Below are 21,679 nucleotides of genomic sequence, written 5' to 3' on the forward strand. Positions count from 1 at the left end.
CCGTCTCGGATCGTCCCACCCCCGCTCCCCGGCTCAGCGAGTTCGGCCCCAGGCGACCGGAAGATTAGTCTTCCGGTATTAGTCCAGCTTCCGGAAGAGTATTAGTCTGTACAGCTTCATGAAGATATCGACGACATAGCTCACAATAGTCGCCAGACATGGTCACCCTATCGTCTCTATTACCTATAAAATTTGCCTTCTTTTGCGGATTATCCACAATGCGATAAATCCCTATGATAGCCTCCAACGAAAAGTCCCTAGCACTCATTTCGTAGAATAGCCACAAAACAGCTGTAAATAAATGCCGAATATCTAATATCTAGGTATATTCTGTAGCAAACGTTCGCCTTTCTTTCACCAAATAAAGTTCCGATGTTTATTACCACCGAGGAATATACATTTTTGGACGATACCGCGAAAACGAAATATTTCTATCGAGAGTTTTCAAAGGATTTCATGCACGAGGCCTTGGCCGAGTGCATGAAATTCTTTGAAAACTCGAGATAGAAATATTTCGTCGCGGTAGAGTCCTAGATATTGGGCCTGTTCCAGCGCCTCCAGAAACCTCCAGAAAGCTCCAGAACAGGGGTGGATTTTTTTGTTTTTTTATTGGGGTTGCACAGCCCTGAAAGGGCGCCCAAAGCGGTTCCGAGGGGCGCAATAGTCCGGAAGTGGGCGCCACCAGGTACGGTCGTAAACTTGGCGTTGGGGGGGGGGGGGGCGAATTGGCAAAGGGGCCCCTGTAGACCCTCGCTGGGGGGCGGTGTCACGGTTCGTCGGAAGGTCATCTCAGGCTCAAAAGAAACGATATATACCATTCAAAAGCTGACGGTGAGCTGAATCCAAGAATGTAATTTTTATCAAAATCGATCGATGGCCTTTTTTGAAAATTGCGTTTTTGTAAAAACTTCATAATCTTTTATTCAAAGGGCTGTCCCGGACATTCTTGAAAACAAAAACATGTATTTTTGAGTTACAGTGAAAGATGAACGCCAAAAGAACAATATTTAGCGAAGCAATGTTTCCAAACATTAATATGCGTCTCCCACAGCCGACAATAAGGCGCAATCACACAGCTCAGTGTCACGATGGACCAAAGTCGGCCACACAAGCGTGAAATGACCCTTATCGACTTGCAGACCCGGCGCTCTCGGCCCGCCTGACCGGCCACGGAATGAACGTTCGGCTCTCGTTCTACTAAACAAATGTCATATTTGTCAGTTTAACTGTCCACATCGCTATTAAAGTTATTCAGGATACCTGTGAAGAAAATTCATTGTTCTACTTGATTTACAAAATGCTTTAATTTACATTTTTCTTATACATGTTTTGTTCCATCCAGCTGCGCTCAGTGCCCGCGCAGGGGAAGTGAGCGGGGTTTCACTGTCAGAGGCTGTACTGGTGACAGCTGCTCGGCCGCGTGACCGGTCAAAGGTTACCCTGCCCCACTGGGCGCTACCCCCACTCCACCCGAGCTGAGGCCGGTGCAACCTCTGACATTTCAGCGCGGCCCATTTTCCTTATATGGGCATGATACCAAGCTCAATTGAGCGAAGTAGACATGAACAAATGCAAATTAATGCATGATGTGAAGATGACAGAACAATGAATTTTCTTCACAGGTATCCTGAATAACTTTAATAGCGATTTGGACAGTTAAACTGACAAATATGACATTTGTTTAGTAGAACGAGAGCCGAACGTTCTTTCCGTGGCCGGTCAGGCGGGCCGATAGCGCCGGGTCTGCAAGTCGATAAGGGTCATTTCACGCTTCTGTGTGGCCGACTTTGGTCCATCGTAACACTGAGCTGTGTGATTGCGCCTTAAGGCCACCGCACACTATCCATTCGGCCGGTTCATTCGGTCGTTACAGCGGCGATTTTCTCGCGCAAGTGTCTATATCGGCCGAATGGCCGAATCGCTTAGAGCAGAAATATCGTCGTTGAAATATCGCCTAAACTGTTGTAACCGAATTCCAAGAGCGCAAGTAATGAATGTTTTATAATGAATATTGGAAAAGACCAAATAGAATCCAGCTTCATATATTTAGTGCATCGTTCAAAAAAGAAACAAAATTATAGGTTAATTGCAGTTTGAGTAGGTAGCTTGCTTGATAATGAAAACAAATTGGCTGTTAAAAACAAACATTGAGCAAAGTACACCGACTATTGAGTTCTAAATGGTCTGAGCATATCGCAAGCGATTAACCAAACTTAGCAACATTAATGTGCATTGTATTGATGCTCTGGGACCAAAAGATTTAGTTATCTGCATGCTGAGCCACCAAACAGCCCGTACACACTTCAACTAGCCATCGCGATACTGTACTTCAAGCTGGCACTCCAGAGGGTGCAGGAGAGACGCAGACCCTTGGTCCGGCGCATGGGGTCAGCGACGTGCTGCAGCGCCGAGACGAGCTGGGCGAGCACGCCAACCGAGAGCAGGAGCTTCGGCTCAACGACCCCCAGCGACACAGGTTCAGTATTTCCGACTGAGCTAGGGAGCCTTCAACCTCCTACTAGCACAGATCGAGGGCCAGATCACCCGCTCGACCACCACCTTCCTCCAGCCGGTGAGCGCACCGCTGCGGCTGGCGATTACACTCCACTATCTGGCGTCGGGGGCTGAATTTTCCGCTCTGGCGCCGAGCTACCGGCTCGCGGAGTCGACCACGCGCGCGTTGGTGTACATCTGTTGCGCGATCGTGAACGTCCGCGGTGCAGTGTACCTGCCGGAGCCGACGGAGGAGACGTCGCGCGCCAGTGAGCGGAAGTTCCGGGAGCGATGGCTTTTTTCGAACCGCTTTTACACACTGACCGAAAGCCAGGTCGGCATCATTCAACGGTTTAGCCACCTGTTGTACACTTTGAAGTGCTGCGAGCGTTTCGACTGGGCACGGCTGCTCCTTGCGGACACTGGTGATGCCGGCACCGACCGCTCCAGAGACGGGGCTGGCCCGAGCGCCGGCCTTGGAGCTGGTGCTGCTTGCCGGGGCGCCGGCCCCGGGGACAGAGCTGGTGCGCCGGCCGTTTGCGGTTCAGCTGGTGCCTCATCGTCCAGGAAGACTCGTGTTTCATGAAACTGGCTTGTTGTGTACCGCTTGAATGAGATCCACTTCTCCGACCCAACTGAAAACATAGGGACTTTGTTAATTTTGAACGCCACCTGTTGTGCTGCTGGGCCCACGACCCGCGTCATCGTTTTAGCCCGAGTCATCCATCCTCTTGGGTCCAGCCCACCTCGAGTAAGGCCACTGCAATGGCGTGTTTATAGGTATATTGGTAATGACACTCGGTGCACCCTCCACACCAGCTGAGCCGACAGTAGATGTCGCCTCTGCTGCCTGCTGGGAGACGCGCGCGCCATCTAAAGGCGGGTTGGTGGAACAGCTATCAAAGGTCCGCTCATCACACTGAAATGTGTACAACTGTACACAAAGGTGGATCTGCACTGGTTGGAGTGGACACATCTACCTGGTTCATTGACCCGGCAGAGAAGAAAACTATCACTATTGTGAAAGATCTCTGGGGAATAAATGATACACAAAACAGTATTGAATGGTGAATAGCTACTACAGAAAAGACAGGTGGATATTTTTATATTTGTTCAGTGCCATTACATTTTATTTAACATAAAATGAGCTCCTGTACAGAGCAGAAAACGCACAAAAAACACATTCAGCATGCTGATCTCACAACTCTTTCAATGTAAATATTGCATGCAAGTGCTTGTGTGCATCCCATAAAGCCTCCAGACTTTTCTTTCATGGCCCTACGTTTGATACAACTAACATCTTGATCTGGCAGAAACACAGAAAAAGGAAAAATACTCTGAAAATGGAATTTCTATTATACTTTGACAACTCAGATTTTGAATTATGGCACTTTTTGTACCATAAGAAAGAGTTGTGCTCAACACTTTCACCAACCATGCAATGAAGTACCTACATATCTAATATGTGACACATTAGTGCGACAGTAGCCTGTTGGAGGCAATGTGAATGAAATGATAAATGGAAACCCAGATTGCATGGTAAGAACATTATATAAGAACAATACAGGTACTTTCAATGACTTTGACTTGCAAGGTTTGAATTTTGATTAAATAATTTAAGAATAGCTCCTTGAAACCTAGAACAATTGTGTCCAGCATTTCAAGACTCAAGTTAACTGGCAAAAGCAGAAAATATTTGCTTATATGGATAATAAATGGCCATTTTCCAAGAATATCTACTGTGGCATTGAGTAGTAGACAAATTTATGCCCACTGACTATGTATAATTATAGAGGCCTCCACGGAGGCCGGTGGATGACGTCACGGAAAATGCCGCCGGGCGCAGTCAGCTGCTGGTAGGCAAAACATTCCGTGGTAGGCGTTGCGCCACTATAGGGTGCGGCGGGAATTCGAGAGGATGGTGGAGGTTAATCACGTTTTATCGTGAAAAATGCCGACTTCTTGTGCTGCTTATGGTTGCACTTCTCGCTCTGGAAAAGATAAGGTGTCTTTTTATCGGTTCCCCAAAGATAATGACCGGTTGAATGCTTGGGTACGTGCTACCAGGAGGAAAAACTTTGTGCCCGGCGCTGGGGCAAGGATATGCTCTAAGCATTTTATCACTGGTGAGTACCTAGTTAAAAAAAAACTGTGTACATGTTTAATATGAATGTCATTTCTACGTCATACATAATTGTGGAGTCAAAATGCCACAATATTTTTGCATGGCATCTCAGGCTATCAAACATATTGTCTATGGTTTGTGAGTGAAAGTTGATCCACCACCTAGACAAATTTTGATATATTTATTCAATTACAGGGGCACCAGTCAGTGAGAAAGGGAGTCCTGACTGGGTACCAAGTGTCTTCAACTTCCCGTCATCTCAGCATGCCAGCAACGTTGGGATCGGCGGAGTGAAGAGAGCAGAAAGGGCCCAACAAAGATCAGCTCAGAAACAGCATGCGTCTCTCCACCTGTCGGCTTCATCTGGAGATCAAGATGAAATGTGTACAGCCGAAGAACCAGTGTCTCAGGTGAGCTACAAACATTGGCTACTTAGGTACCTACCAGTTCAACCAGTTTTCCTGGCACCAAGAAGTAGGTAACTATCTCTATTTTGTTGATAACAATGCCTACTTTTTGTTATCTTGCAGGTCAGCATTGAAGAGGCCAGAGCTGCAGAGGCACTGCTGGAGATGTCAGCAGCAACTGGCACCCGTGAGGTTGGCTGCAATACTGATGGTACATGGGGAGAAAACCACAAGACAGTCGTCTCAGCTCTACTTGATAGAATTCATAAGCTGGAGGCTGAAGTCACATCGTTGAAGGAGGAGTGTGAGCAGCTGTTGAACAGCAAAAAGCATAACTCATTTGAGACTTTGAAAGAGAATGAAGAGGAATTTAAATTTTATACCGGGTTCCCATCCCTAGCAATGTTCATGTGGTTTGTAAGGGTTCTTTGTCTGGGGTGCGACCTTAGCAAAATATCCAGGTTGTCTGTGCACAACATGGTTCTTATGGTGTTGATGAAGCTCAGGCTTGGGACAACCAATCAGGATCTTGCATGGCGTTTTGGTGTAAGCAGGTCGTTGGTATCAAAGATCGTTCAAGGAACCCTCAGTCCAATGGCTGCAATGTGCAGGAGGCTCATCATCTGGCCATCAAGGGAAAGCATACAGGCCAACCTCCCTCTCTGCTTCCGTTATCCCGAACTTCGAAAGGTCAGAGTGGTAGTTGACTGCTTTGAAATTTTTACAGACAGGCCAAGGCATCTCACATCCAGAAAGAAAATGTTCAGTTCCTACAAACACCATAACACATGCAAGGTTCTAATTGGTGTGTCACCAGCTGGGGCAATTACATTCTTGTCTCCAGTCTGGGGAGGTCGATCATCAGACAAAAAGATCACACTGTCATCTGAGCTCATTGACATCCTTGATCCATTCGATGTGGTGTTGGCGGACCGGGGGTTTACCGTTTCTACAGAAATGGCTCTGTACAATCTCAAAGTTTTGACACCAGCATTTGTTCGTGGTCAAGCCCAGCTTCCTAGGGCAGAAGTAGAGAAGTCTAGGCTTTTGTCTCGAGCTAGAATCCATGTTGAAAGAGTCATTGGTAGAATGAGAACGAAGTTTCGCATTCTGAAGTCTACATTGCCAGTCACCATGTACACGCAGGTAGATGATGTTGTTTGTGTGTGTGCAGGTATCATAAACCTGCATCCAAGTGTGGTTCCGTGAGATGCCCCAAAACTCCATGGAATGCATGATTAGATGGTACTAAGTGCTGGTAACATGCTCCGATCATGTATTGAAAACAAACTCAATTGAGTTTGTTTTCATGACAGTGACATTGTTGATGAATAAAACAGACTTGCAAATGATTTGTGTGAGGTCACAAACAGATGTTATAGTTCGTAATCAGCATCACCTGTAGCACCAGCATCACGCCATAACCCAAACCCTTGTTATAAAGATAAGCTAGCACAAAAGATATATTTGTCAGCCAGACAATGATGATCAATGCAGCCAGCATAGCAAAATCAACACGACCATCTGGTGTCAGTGACAGAACAACCTACATGTGCACTAATGGGCACCCGGCACAGTCGCTAGCTATGACATCACTTCAGGAGTGCTGGCACAATCTCTTTCACATAAAAGGTTTCAAGAACCTTCACCAGGTAGTCACCCATGCTCTCCATGTACTTTATCACCAGAACATGGGGCTTCTGCCCCGGCACATACACACAAAATGCACATGACTTTAGCCCACAGACCATCATCTGTCCCTGCACCTGCATCATGTACGGGTGCTCTGCTTTGAGGTGCCCATTCTCATCTAGAAACCCAGCCTCCTGCGGAGACTTGTCCTTCAGGCTAAAGGGGCACTTCACCTCCAGAACCCATGTCCCACAGCATGCACACTCAATGATACCATCTGGGGAGGCAGCCAGGTAGGGGTGGTCAGGGCTGACGAACAGCCCACACTTACGAATTGTCAGCTCACTATGCATAGAGCTCAGAACCCCTTCTACAGCAACACAAGCATCTGCCTCGTGTGTATGTCCCCAGACTACAGCAGGCACTGTAAGCTTACAGGACGCTGGCTCCACGATCTTACGCACCAATGATGCACTCTGTCGTCCCCCCTCGACATGGCTCACCACCTCACCAAACACTGAAGCAGTCACCCTTCCATGCCTCTGGTTAAGCCACTCCTTCGATCCTCCCTGATCCACAGTAGCTCGCTCGACGTTCCCTATCACATCACTCGGGTACATCTTCTTCAGTTTGTTAACCAGCATCTCACAGTACTTCCTCGATGGCTCAGCATCACTAGGAGCTATCTTCTTCAAGATGGAGAACATCTTGTAGATGGGATATGGCAGCTCAGTCCTGCCATCCACAACATCACCACTGACTGGCAGAGAGCTTTGCAGCGCACACCCAGCAGGCAGATCCTGCAGCTCTGTCTGAAATGCAGCATCAGACATGATGAACTCGACGCTGCTTCGCTTGGCAGGAATGCCCATGTCTGCTGCAATGTCAAGGACCTTGCTGGGCTCCACCTTCTTCGTAGCTGTCTGATGATTCCATTGACAGGCCTTGCTTGTTGGTGCATTCTCTGTCAGTCCGTGGAGTACGGCTGCTTGGATCTTGTAGAGCACACCTGCCACATGGCTGCACACTTCTCCAAGTCCTGCCATGCATTGGCAGTGGGCAGACATAACACTGCCATTGGGGTGGCAGAGCACCCATGCATTATACGACTTTGAAGCCGTCTGACTGGCCTGTACCTCTGCCTTCACGAAAACACCACTGGTATCCACTGAGCAGAGCTTGAGTGGGCCAACATGACTAGACAAAAACACATTCCAAGCATCTAGTGACTTGAAAGCTTTCAAGTTGTCGGACGTGAAAGTGCCAGAAGTGGAGACCAGATACGCAAATATATCTGGAAACAGCACGAGTGGGAGCTTCTCGAAACTGTCCGAGATCCAGTAGGCCTCATCGATCTTGTACGGATCAGGAAATACCTTCTCTCCCAGGCAGAGCTTTGCTTTGTATCGTGAGGAGTCGTACATCACGAACAAAAACACAAACTAGAGAAAAAACTATCGAAAACAGCTCTCACAATCCGATAAACCACGAGACGCCAGTGCAAATGGCCGCGATCGCCCGGTTTGTTTTGCCTACCAGTCAGCGTTGCCAGTTACGAAAAATAGTTTGTGACGTCACCGTGGAGGCCTCTATGGCAAATGGAGAAAATGGGGAAATGGAAATTGAAATTGAAATGAATAGTGGAGCAGAGATGGTTGAAAGTTGAAACCAATATTTAAACAGCATTTCAATCTGATTCACATATGCAATTGACAAAATACACAACACAGATATTCATTCGAATACTTACTTCATTTCCATCGCAAACAACTCCACACCACACGAGAGGGGCTCTGGTATTAACTGGATTTTTTGCCAGCTGGCGCCGTATGGTGGCGCTAGCAGAGCTTCTTACATATCAATGCTAGATATAAAAGAATAAATATTTACCAATCAATTTTTCATTTAAAGCCATTTGAAATATTTATGTCCATCCTACTACCGCGCTTATATCTAAAATCAAATACCTTTCGTGCGTCGCCAGCTGGCCAGCCAGCTGACGCAATCCAGTTTTTACCAAAGCCCCACGAGAGCCCCTCACATCGAAAATGATTGGAATGTAAACAACACTTGTCAAGGTTGTATGAAAACAATATGGCGGCTGTTGATTTTCGGCCGCTAAATGACTGCTTCGGCGAGAAAAGTTCAACCGGTCGAACTTTTTTTCGGTCGTCGCGTGAACATCGCTTGGGCCGAATGCCTGAATAATATGGGCCGAATGCACCGTCGTTGGTTCGTTGTTTCGGCCGATATAAAGACTCGCGCGAGAAAATCGCTGCTGTAACGGCCGAATGAACCGGCCGAATGGCTAGTGTGCGGTGGCCTTTATTGTCGGCTGTGGGAGACGCATATTAATGTTTGGAAATATTGCTTCGCTAAATATTATTCTTTTGGCGTTCAGCTTTCACTGGAACTCAAAAATACATGTTAATGTTTTCAAGAATGTCCGGGACAGCCCGTTGAATAAAAGATTATAAAGTTTTTATAAAAACGCAATTTTCAAAAAAGGCCATCGATCGATTTTGATAAAAATTACATTTTTGGATTCAGCTCACCGTCAGCTTTCGAATGGTATATACCGTTTCTTTTGAGCCTGAGATGACCTTCCGACGAACCGTGGTGTGTTAGCTTAACCCGCGTACCGCGGAGGGGGGCGAATATCCGTCCCCCTCCCCCTGAAGTTTTTCGTAAGTAGCGGAAAACTTCTGAAACCAGTATGAGACCCTTATATAAGCCCGGCGTAAGATCATTTAACGCCAGTATTGAGACTGACCCTCATAAACCGGGTGAGACCTCGCACAGCAGTATGGGTCTTTGAACTCCAACGTGGGTCGTACGAGACCTGCCGAGCCATCAGAGGCCAGTGCGGGCCCGGGGTCATCAAAGGCCAGTGCGGGGTCGTCAAAGGCCAGTTCGGAACCTCTGAGGTGGTGTGAGCCCTTGAGGCCAGCGTTGGTCCTTGAGAGGTCAATGTGGGACCCCTTGACTGGTATGGACCCTAAGAGACATGTGTGGTGCCAATGCGACCCAAAATAGACACAACTAACGACATGGGGCTCTCAGAGACTAGCAGCGGCCCTTAAAAACCTGCACGAGCCAAACAGATCGACAGGGGCCCTCCGAGATCGGCAGAGAATAAGAAGATAGCATGAGGCGCCTATGATGGGCAGGCCCGGGCTCTCAAAGACCTAAATGGAACTATCAGAGACCAGGGACCCTTTGCAACAGACATGGGCCCTCAGAAACCGATGTGACCCCGATATGGTATTAGACCTTAATGCCGGCCCGCTGCGACGAGATAACGGCCCTCAAATTCCGAAATTCCGACATGGGGACCAACAGAGACTGACAGGGAACCTTGGAGGACGGCATGAAACGCCAAAAGTTCTTCCTTGGACCCCAGAGACGACTAAAGATGGGACTCTCAGAGTCTGGTGCGGGGCCCTCTGAGGCCTGTTTTGGGCCACCAGGGTCCGGTTCGGTCCATCAGATGCCGGTTATGGCCCTCAAAAGCCGGTTTGGGACCCTGAGTGGCCACTGGCCAGTACTGGCCCTCCAAAACCAGTTGGTCATCAGAGGCCAGCCCAATATGATCCCTTACAGGCCAGTGTGGAGCTCTCGGAGGTCAATGTGGGCCCTCAGAGCCCAGTGCGAGGCACCCAAAGTTCAATCTTGAGCCCCCAGCGACCGGAGTGGGTTCATCAGAGGCTAGTGTGGGTCCCTCAGAGGAGCCCGATTCGGGGCCCTCAGAGGTCGGTGTAGGGCCCTCAAAGGCCAGTATTGGCCCTCAAAGGCCTGTATGGGGCCCCCAGGCTCAGAGGCCGATGTGGGCCCTCAGGGACCAGACTAACCTGGCACCCCAGAGACCATAATAGGGCCATCAGTGGCGGTGTAGAGACCCCATAGACCGGCTGGGGCCCATTGAGGCCAGTTTGGGGCCCTCAGAGTCCAGTGTGGGGCCTGTTATAAGCGACAGTAGGGCTCCCGCTTTCATTGTGTCTCGAACAAGACTGGTCCACATTCCAACCGCGCCCGCTGACCCCAGCCGTCGGCCCGTGCGCCGGCGGGCAAGTCATCGCAGAGGCGGCTCTAGGGAGACAATCGAGGAGCACACTACCACAGGGCCCCTAAAGACTGTCATGGGTCCTCAGAGCCGGCATAGGGCCCTCAGAGCCACCCAAGGGACAAGGGCCAGCCTTGGGTGTCAGTGACAGAAATGGGGTTATCAGCAACCGGTGTGAGACGTTTAGAGGCCGGTTTGGAGCCCTCAGAGGCCAGATTGGGACCCTTAGAAGCCAGTTTAGGGCCCTCTGGGCTCTGAGACCAGTACAGGGCCTTCAAAGGTCAGTTTGGAACCATCAGAGGCCGACGTGGGTCCTCAGGGGCCAGTGTGATTTCTACAGGCCAACGTGGAGCCCTCAGAGGTCAGTATGGGGCCCTAAAAGACCGGACAGAGTGTCCTCAAAAGCCAGGATGGGCCATCAGAGGCCAATGTTGGTCCTAAGAGACCGACATCGGGCCTCCAGAAGCCAGTACGGGCCCTCAGAAGTGCCCAAGGGTTAGTCGTTGTCCGCCAGAGACAGAAATTGGGCCATCCGAGCCACGGTGTTGGACCCTAGGAGGCCAGTTTGGGCCGTCAGAGACCAGTTTGGACCCTCAAAAGACCAGCGTGGGTCCGTACCGGCAGTGTGAGGCCCTCAGAGACCAGTACAAAGTATCTTACCTATCTTACAGGTATCTTACAGGCCAGCGTGGAGCCCTCAGAGGTCAGTGTGGGGCCCTAAAAGACCAGCATGGGTCGGTGTTGGACCCCAGAGGTCAGCATAGAGGCCGATGTGGACCCTTAGAGACCGGCATCGGGCCTTCAGAAGTCAGTACGGGCCCGAAATGAGGCCATTAGAGGCGTGGACCCCCAGAGACCAGTTTGGGAGCCCTCGAGACCAGTACAGGGTCCTCAAAGGCCAGTTTGAGGCCCTCAGAGGTCGATGCGGGCTCTTAGTGACCGGCACCCAAAGGTCAGTCCTGAACCCCAGAGACAGAAATGAGGCCATCAAGAGATCAGTGTGGGGCCCTCAAAGGCCGGTTGGGGGACTCCTGATGCCGCTTTAGGGCCCTCAAGGGCCAGTGGAGGGCCCTGAGAGGTCGATGTGAAGTGAACCCTCATCGGTCGATGTGGGCCCTCATCGGTCAAGGTGGGCCCTTGAAGGCCACTGAAGCGCCCTCAGAAGTCAGGATACTCAAAGACCGGTATGGGGGCTGTTACATAATACCTGGCGTTGGTTTCTTGAGCCTCGTGACAATCGGGTAAGAGCCAGGGCCCCTACGCCCATCGGGGCCCATCGGTTGTTAAAGGGGGCAAATTATATGATGGCCCCTGATTTGTCTTTGGGGGGCATGGCCCTGATGCCCCCCTGCGACCTCCACTGGGCACCACCCCCACCCCCCCACTGAGCCGTGAGCGGCGCACCAGGAATCGAAATCCACATTTTTTTTTAACTGGTCATTTTTGCATGTCCGACAGCTCTATACGGCCTTGTGACAGCTCAAGCTCTTGAGAGGAGGGTAGTACCTACATTAGAGGGGGCGGCGATGGCATTTGCACTAGAGGCGGCAGCGCCTACACTTAGAGGGGGCGGCACCTACATTTAATGGGCAGCACCCTAACTTGAGGGGCGGCACCCACGCATGGGGGCGGCGGCATCTATCGTGAGGGAAAGGCACCTTCATTTCAAGGGGTGGCACCTACACTTAGGGGGTGGCACCTACATTTGAGGGGGCTGCACTGCAACTAGGCCTTAGAGGGCGGCAACTACACCCTAGGAGGTGCCATCTACATTAGAAGGGACAGCACCAACATTTTATGGGATGACCGATGACACCTATGCATAAGTGGCCGGGGCCAACATTTGAGGGGGCGGCGCGGCACCTTCATTTGAGGGGGAGGCACCTGCATTCGAGGGGCGGCATTTAGGTACATTTGAGGGGGCGGCACCTGCATTCGAGGAGGGCCGGCACCTACATTCGAGGGGGCGGCACTAACATTTGAGGGGGCGGCACCTGCATTCGAGGAGGGCCAGCACCTACATTCGAGGGGCGGCACTAACATTTGAGGGGGCGGCACCTACATTCGAGGAGGGCCGGCATCTACATTCGAGGGGGCGGCACTAACATTTGAGAGGGCGGCACCTACATTCGAGGAGGGCCGGCATCTACATTCGAGGGGCGGCACTAACATTTGAAGGGGCGGCACCTACATTCGAGGGGCGGCATTTAGGTACATTTGAGGGGGCGGCACCAACATTCGAGGAGGGCCGGCATCTACATTCGAGGGTACGGCACTAACATTTGAGGGGGCGGCACCTGCATTCGAGGAGGGCCGGCACCTACATTCGAAGGGGCGGCACTAACATTTGAGGGGGCGGCACCTACATTCGAGGAGGGTCGGCATCTACATTCGAGGGGGCGGCACTAACATTTGAGGGGCGGCACTTACATTCGAGGGGGCGGCACCTACATTCGAGGGGCGGCATTACAGTACATTTGAGGGGCGGCACCAACATTCGAGGAGGACCGGCATCTACATTCGAGGGGGCGGCACTAACATTTGAGGGGGCGGCACCTGCATTCGAGGAGGGCCGGCACCTACATTCGAGGGGGCGGCACTAACATTTGAGGGGGCGGCACCTACATTCGAGGAGACAGCGCCTACATTGGAGGGGCGACATTTACATTTGAGGGGGCGGCACCTTCATTCGAGGGGGCGACACCAACATTCGAGGGGGCGGTACCTACATTCGAGGGGCAGCACTTACATTCGGAGGGCCGGCATCTACATTCGAAGGAGGGGGCGGCACTAACATTTGAGGGGGCGGCACTTACATTCGAGGGGGCGGCACCTACATTCGAGGGGCGGCATTTAGGTACATTTGAGGGGCGGCACCAACATTCGAGGGGGTGGCACCTCCATTCGAGGGGATGGCGCCTACATTTAATGGGCGGCGCCTACATTCGAGGGGGCGGCACTTACATTTGAGGGGGCGGCACCTACATTCGAGGGGGCGGCACCTACATTCGAGGGGCGGCACTTACATTCGAGGGGGCGGCACCTACATTCGAGGGAGCGGCACCTACATTTGAGGTCTGAGGAGGCGGCAACATTACTACATAGTTGAGGGGTGACTATTGCCTACATGATGGGTAGGGCTCTTTTGAAAGATGGTGCCAAGTCGACGGGTGGCATAGAGTTTTGGGATGGCTCAGGGTTATGGGGGCGGCACCATTCGAGTCGCCCGCCGATTTCTTTCAGTTGTAAAGATGGGGTTGCACAAACCGATGTTGGGGTTGCACAATTCAAAGTTGGGGTTGCACGTGCAACCCCAACTTAATATAAAAATCCACCCCTGCTCCAGAAAGCTCTAGAATCCTCCAGAGAGCGTTCCAGCGCCTCCAGAAAGCTCCAGAAAGCTCTCGCCAAAGCTCCAGAAACCTCCAGTAGCCTCCAGAGTTGGGAGGTCCAAATTTCTCTGCTCTGGTCTACAATTATGGCGCACATGTGACAATCACGAATGTAAACAAAGGACTTTTGACTGATTATTTCACAACTTGAATGTAAAGAAAATTACATTGCTATAATTTTGTTAGTCTTCCTTAATAAAATTCAACATAAATTTTGCGTTTCAAGAGAGAACAATCGTCATTCTTTTGGTATCTGTGATGCCAATCTCCAGAAATGTCCAGATTGCGTTCCAGCGCCTCCAGTGAAACCTCTGGTAGAGCCTCCAGTCAAGAATTTCTACTGGAGGCGCTGGAACAGGCCCATTATTTCCTGTATGTTTCTTAATATCGTTCGTTATTTGCTTAAAAAAGGCCGAAATATGCATAAATAAAATACAGTAACATTAACTGCACGTTAAATACTGAAATACTGGCATTTCTAATTACTTTACAGTTCAGCAAAGCTTACAAATTTTCTTAAAAACAGAAGCCCTCGATGAAATCCAGCTATCCAAGAAAACCATCCAAGAAAACGTCTCGCGCAAAGTTTCTTGGATGGCTGGATTGCATTGCAAGACTGCATCAAACATACAGGAAACTAATAAAGAAATGTCCAAATATGAGAAAAAAGTAAAAAAAAAAAACTTACTCATTAGTTCTCTCATATTAAATGCAAAGTAACCTAATTTTGAACGTTCCGCGAAATGCGACAGTGGCTAATTTCACAGCTTTAAGAATTTTAAGCTAACTAGAAAGAAAACGACCAGCAATAGAAAAGGGCCCATCCAAAAGTTTATTCATCGCATCTGGGCGCCAAGCCGTTAGCCTGACTTTAATCTACCAAACAATTATTATAAGTTCGCAACGCTGACTTTTTCATCAAGCACCCAGGAAGGGAACCCGAAAATCCTTCTTCCTGCGATTGAAAGGAATAGAAAGCCAACCAAGACACAGGTTACTCACGCCGTCGGAGCGTTTCTTTAGAAATGGATCCATATTCCATTAATAGCAGTTTGCAGGACGGCAAAAAGCTCATGTAGAGTGGTAACATTTCGACATGTGTTTGTAGAATTGATAAAAAAATAAGTTCTTACGTCGTTTCGCATCAGAGTGGATGTCAGCTCGCATTCTTTTGTTTTATTTCATTGATGGCGCATGCACCGTGCAACTATTCCCCAAGCTGATAAAAGTTGTTCTCGAGACCCGTAAGAGTTACGGCCACTTTACGGCTTGCACTTTGAGCAACTATCAAAATACATCGTATAAGCTGAAGCGGATATTAAAAAAGCCAAATAAAGCAAAAGGAATCTGAAATATGAAAATCAGCGCCGTGTGCACTGCGCTCACAGACAGCAGTGCCGTGAGACCCGCCGCAGGAGCGGGACGGGCCGCACTTTGCCAGTATTACTGGGAGAGAAAGAGCTCTGTCTGACCGCACTGTCCGTCCACCCGCACCTCATTCACCGCACCGGTGTCCGTTCCGGAAAGGAGAGCCGCCGCAAACGCCGTCGATCGAACGTCGACAACGGCGGCTTCCACCACCCATATCGTCGTCTGAACCGACACGGGGGAAATACGGACGAACAGACGGAGGAAATACGGACGGACGGACGGAGGAAATGCGGACGGACGGACAGACGGAGGAAACGGACCGAGCGAGGAACACACGGATGAAATGGACCGAGGAATGACGAGAGCGAGGGAAGGAAGGAGGGGGCTAACAGACAGACAAAGGCGGACAAACGTCCGATCCGACAAGAGGTAAAGACTCATATTATAGGCTCCCGAAACTAACAAAGGCCGTCAGAGGTGGCTGAATGGTGGGTGGTCCTATAAGAGTGCCGTGCTTCCGAAAAGGGCGTGTGGGGGTGGGAGGTGAAGAGGCAGAGACCGTGGTACGCTGCAGTCTGATGGCGGATGCGGTTCTTACCCAGCCTTTTGAACCCCAGCGTTAAACAAATCCAGTTTCGACCTTGGCACAAAAACATGCTCGGCAGAACTATCAAACAAGGGACGACTCGCGATTTTTTCTTTTTTTGAGGGGGGGGAGAACACAGATAAAAGATACTGGCTTATCGGTTTTATACATACATTAGTATCAGGTAGATATTCCTGCTTATGATTACCACGGGTTTGACACTTGAAGTTTAACTGGCCATCAGAGGCCAAGGTTGATTGAAGGGTTATGTTAGTTACTTTATGTTACAAAACAGCGTTCATTATTTATTTATCAAACGCAGATAAATTGATTTAAAATATCACACTTCCAACTGATCCTCTGCCCCGTAACCATCGGTCTAGCACTGCCAGATCGAGGTGTGAGGCTGGCTGGGCGAGTGCAGCCACAAAGATCTGGCTCCTGATGTGGTAACGGTCTCGACAACAGACCGACGCGCCACTCCGACCTAGCGACAGACCAGCCGACCGACCAGCCGCCCGACCGCCCGACACACCAGCCGACCGACAGACCGACCGACCGCCCGACAGACCAGCCGACCGACCGACCGACCGACAGACCAGCCGACCGACCAGCCGTCCGACCGCCCGACAGACCAGCCGACCGACAGACCGACCGACAGACCAGCCGACCGACCAGCCGTCCGACCGCCCGACAGACCAGCCGACCGACCGACCACCACGTCGCTCCGACCACGCGCCTACCGCCGCCGGACGCAGCCCCTGGCATCCCGGCAGTCGGAGCGCATATTATGGACGACCTGGCAGCTAATATCGCAGTCCAGACCGACAGATGGAATATTATTGCATTCTAAGTGGCATTTGGACATCTATTTTAGAGTCACAAATGCATTAGAGCCTCCTAGAAGCGCCACGTGTGGAATGTTTTAGCCTGATGCACTTTAACTGATTAGCACGACAAAAAGTCGGTAAGAATCGGAAGCCCACTGAACCGTCATACACTGCACCAGCGGCGCTTCTAACGAGCCCTCAGCGGGCAGTGGCTCTGTGAAGCTCTATACGTTAATTCAACGACCTCGGGTCTTCGACGGCCGATAACGACCTCGGTTCGGGACGACCTTCGACGACCCCGGCGCCCGGCGCGTCTCCGGCCCGGACGGCGGCGGGCGGGGCGACTGTTTACTCCACACCACTGAACGCTCTGTCATCCGGCCGGACGCGGCCGTCGGACGAGCCGTCAAACTTTCCGCCGGCCGCCGAGTGTCGACTGTCGGCCGCCGCTGCCGTCCCGTCGCGTCATACCCCAATCGGGAAGGCCGGGGGGCGGCTGGACGGCCCGTCCCCGCCAGATACCGTCAGAATGGGAGCCTCTGCAGGAGTGGCGCCATAGCACGGCCCATTGGCCATTCCGGGCTGGCTGTCGTCGCTTGTTGTGGTCAGTTGTCATCCGCGGAGACGCTGGGGCGGGGCAGGGGCGCGTGGCGACCGGACGCCGGCGGGAGAGGCAAAAGACCGATGGCCGGCGCTCCCATCTGCCTACGCGGCACGGCACTCGGTGCCAATGAGCCGAGGTCAGGAGACCGGTCGCCAAGCGGCGGTCTCCCGCTGGCGGTGGTCCGCGGCGGCCGGATCGGCCCGCCCTCCGCCCTTCAACAAGGCACCGTCGGCTGTTCCCCGGACGATCGCAGAGCGACCGGCTAGGCCATGGCCATTCGTCACCCGGCAGTCCAACAAAAAGCGAAACGGAGCTAAAACGAAGCCAACGCGGATCAGTCGGGGCATCACGGTCGCGCCGGCCGGCGCGTCACTCCGGAGGCGGTCGATCCTTGGGGAGAACAGGGAGGGGCGAGGGAGGAGTCACCAGGCGACGTCAGCAGTGCGTCAAACCACGAGTCTGTCCGCCCGCTCTGTTGTCTTTTCAGACTACTGCAGGCCTTCGACAACAACCGGCAGAGAAGCAGGCTCCAGTTAAGCCCCGCAGTAGACGACGATCGGCTGTGGACGAAGGACAGCGCACGGACGAGTGAGGACTGGAGAGACGAGACGGAGGCGGTAATGGTTAGTGCCGCTCAGCAAGAACAGTTAAGCTTCATCTGGGTTCCGCTACGCTCACAGCAGATGACGGAAATGTTTAATGCTATGCGATAAAGTTCTATCAATTCGCTGGTTTATAAAGCAGCTGCAACAATACCGGGGCACGATTTTGTCGTTCTTGTTTCAAGTTTATTTGTCCCAATTTCTTTCATCCAGCAGAGCTCACCGAATGAACAATTTTATTGAAGGGAGATCTCCGCGAACCGGCTGTTTTGTCGAGGGGAGGCCACCCGATTAACTGCTCTATTGAGATCTCACTAGGACGGTGGTCCAGGAAGTTACACACGCAGCTAGCCAAGTTCCACCGCTCAACCGACTCAATAGACTCCTGATTTGAGGAGACATTCCCTGGGGAACGACAATCTACTGCTGACACAGCATTTCTGCGAGCTCTCCATAACAGCACGACACAAAGCGGATTCACATAATGTAACGGAATTCCGCGCAAAACGGCCTTGACCTGGACAATATAATCTTCAGATCAAACTAACTATTCTACGAAGGTAACAAGAAAATAAACCGCTACAACAACGTGATGGCTGATCATGATTTGAGTTTAGGGGTATGGTAAATTGCCGGTATTATTGTCTTACAGTTGCAGCTATTAAATAATATTACCAAAAAACCGCAGATGAATATTAGACAATATATGATATCCAATTCAATGCTACTCGCAGATCACTTGATATTAATTTATGGGCCAATCTACCTCAAATCAAATGAGATTGAATAGGGCTACTCAATCGGTGGGATAAACCAAATTATTTCCAACTCCTGCTAATAGCAAATCGCATAGGCATGACAATCGCCCAGGACCACCGAAATCCTATCACACAGAGTAGTTTAAAATAGCGAAGTCTCCTAATAAAGCATCGGGCTGCTCTGATGATCAAACAAAATCAGTCTCTCTGTTAGGGCTGCAAATGGCGCTGAGCACTGAAGGCGGTGTCATCATCCCAGTTCAAATGTTTTGCTCCTCGGCGTTGTGCCGTCAGGTTTCCGAGGTCATTTCTGATTCGGTTCCGGCGTTTGATCTGGAATTCTCCGCCGGCGTGCCGGACCAACACGGCCTGTGTGTCAGACGACACGCTAAACTAAGAGCCCGCCTCAGAATAGTAGACGGGGAGATGCACAGCGGCTCAGCGGCCAGGTTTGAGACGAGGCAGAGACCAAAGCGTTAGGGTAGAGACCAAAGATGGCTGAGATAAATAGCGCAGCCAAATGAAAGCTCAGCTGCAGTCTGCTGAGTAGAAAACGGCTGAGCTGAGCATCAACTGAGATGCAAAAAAAATCACAGAGAGAAGCAATGTATAATGACCGATGAGTCATGAACGAGAGGCGGGCTGAGCCTGAAACGAGGGACGGGACGGGACGTCTGACGTTCTCCGAGTGAATCTCAGTAGAGGTCAGATGACGTCCGAGACGCAGCCAGAAGAGCTGACTGAGCCACAGCTGAGAGATATGGGGCAGCAAGATCACAAAGGCGAGACAACTAATAGTTGAGCCACATATCAGATACCCGCCAGAGCGCGCTGTGATATCGCAAACAGCCCCGGGAAGAGATACGATGGCCAGGACGCCTGGGAGAAATCGGAACAATAGCCACACAAACCATTGGCATGACAAAGTATTTTTTCCACCCCCACGAAATTATTACGCCAAGGATAGTAATCAATTCACGGAGCACGCCATAAAATTTGAAAAGGCAAGCAATGAAAGGCTTCTTATTTAACAGTTGCGAATAACAGCCTCAAACTTTTCCCATAGTTACATCAGCATACGGTTCTGCCGATCGAATCGTGTTTAGAGAGACTACAGCCTCAGCACCGGAAACAAGCTTTTAAAGTGCACTTCTTACGCTGATTACGTTTCAAAGTAAAGTTAGACCTAATAGCAACTAGCATGTAATATTAGGCTGTCTGACATCGCAACATGATCCCTCTGTTCACAAAATATCAGCAAAACGGTACAGCTCATGTTTCAATGAGGACTGACAAAATAGACCGGGTTCGGAGGGGTGTTCACGGGCACCGCACACTGCTGCGTGCGCTGTGTGCGGTGCGTCCAGCAGGCGTGGGGGTAGGGGATGGGTAGGCGGTTCTGACGTCACGGCTGCGTGCGGTGGACGGTCCGCTGTGGCCAGTCCCGACCGGCCACAGCGATCGCTGTGTGCGGTGACGGAAGGCTGACGTAGGGACGCAGTGGGCGGAGCTTGGAGGCTGTGTGCGGTCCGACCGCACACAGGGCCCGTGAACAGCCCTCAGGTTTCTCAGTAAAATCAACTTGCCTAATCAGCTTTAGGTCAGTATTTTCAGTGTAACTTGACGACCCAGCAACGCTTACACAACCGGTTGGGGCTGACGAGACGCAATGGCCTCAGGTCAGTTGTGCTAATGAAACCTGACAGGACAGCCGGGCGTTGAGTCAGTGAAGCCCTAGCGTGACCTTTCTGCGACTGTCTCCCCGTACTGTGGCGCCAGAAGCCCCATATCGGCGCACCGAGACGCAATCGGTGACAGTAGGGACCGGACCGGACCAGGCCTCATCAGAGAGGAGCAGACCTGACCGGACCAGACCTCATCCGACCGGGTCGGAACGAACCAGACCAAACCCAACTGGACCAGAATCACAAATGCCGTCTCCGAATAGCATAGTTCATTTAAATGAATATGACGATGGAGTTCAAATAACTCAAAATGAAAAAGCGCTTTTCACCAAAACGTTAAATGATCTGTCCAAAAATGCACAACTGGATTCAACTTCATCTCATCAAATCATGCCCAATCCGATCTGCCTAAGGGTGTGCGCATCGCGCAGTGCATCGTGCTCATATCCACTGCATCGTGCTCATATCCACGCAGCCCGCTACCATTCCCTCCATGCCCCTCTCGTGAGCTCTCCGGTCGTTACGTTCCTCAACAGTGGCGGATCACGCTACCACCGACTCGGACCGTCACCTTCCACTCGACCACAGCCAGCCTGTGCCAGTGCCGGCCGGATCCCGGAGGACGGGACGGTGATCAGGGGACGGCGGGTCGGCACGCCACACCCGGCCGCTGACCCGGTAGCGCTCTACATGGGTCGCGGATACATTGAAGGGAGTGTGATCAGCGCGTGACTGTTTTTTTTTTAGACTGTTTTTCCGCAATGCCAGAGTGTTACCGGGCACGGTGACCGCATTCTGTCCAGTCAGTGAGCAATCACGTCAAGCGGGACGTGGGTTACCGAACACCAGCCGTGGAATGGTCAGGAAGTCATTATCGGCACGCGGGCACGTCCCATGGCCGACAGCCCGGGGTCTGGGACGCGGTATGTCGTTCCTCTCTCCCCTACATAAATAGAAAAACACAATTCTAACGAATAGTGTTTGTCTATTTCAAACAACCTGCGGTTAAATGTACACCTACAAACGTACTCCCCAGCATTTCCAGTGCATGGGACGAACGCACAGATGTCAGCCATGGAGCTGTGTGTCTATATTTATCGATATTTTTATCAATACATTCGACGTCACATA

The 21,679-nt window shown here is 51.1% G+C and overlaps 2 protein-coding genes and 1 long non-coding RNA gene across 3 annotated transcripts in view; 1 reads left to right on the forward strand and 2 right to left on the reverse strand.

Annotated features, from left to right (window-relative positions):
* The window catches only part of LOC122394110 (flocculation protein FLO11-like), a 60,523-nt gene that overhangs the window by 4,185 nt on the left and 34,659 nt on the right, over nt 1-21,679 (reverse strand). The window lies entirely within an intron of this gene.
* Nucleotides 2,027-8,463, reverse strand: LOC122394113. The gene is made up of 2 exons (XR_006258800.1): nt 8,408-8,463; nt 2,027-3,128 (listed from the first exon to the last, which is right to left on the reverse strand). It is a non-coding gene; the product is annotated as an uncharacterized LOC122394113 (long non-coding RNA).
* On the forward strand, nt 4,289-6,374 carry LOC122394111. The gene is made up of 3 exons (XM_043390718.1): nt 4,289-4,619; nt 4,814-5,028; nt 5,149-6,374. Exons 1-3 carry the CDS (start codon nt 4,445-4,447, stop codon nt 6,232-6,234), a joined length of 1,476 nt encoding a protein of 491 aa, XP_043246653.1. The 5' UTR covers nt 4,289-4,444; the 3' UTR covers nt 6,235-6,374.

This window comes from Amphibalanus amphitrite, unplaced genomic scaffold (assembly GCF_019059575.1).
Source record: "Amphibalanus amphitrite isolate SeventyFive unplaced genomic scaffold, NRLGWU_Aamphi_draft 000574F_arrow, whole genome shotgun sequence".
Taxonomy (NCBI): Eukaryota; Metazoa; Arthropoda; class Thecostraca; order Balanomorpha; family Balanidae; genus Amphibalanus; species Amphibalanus amphitrite.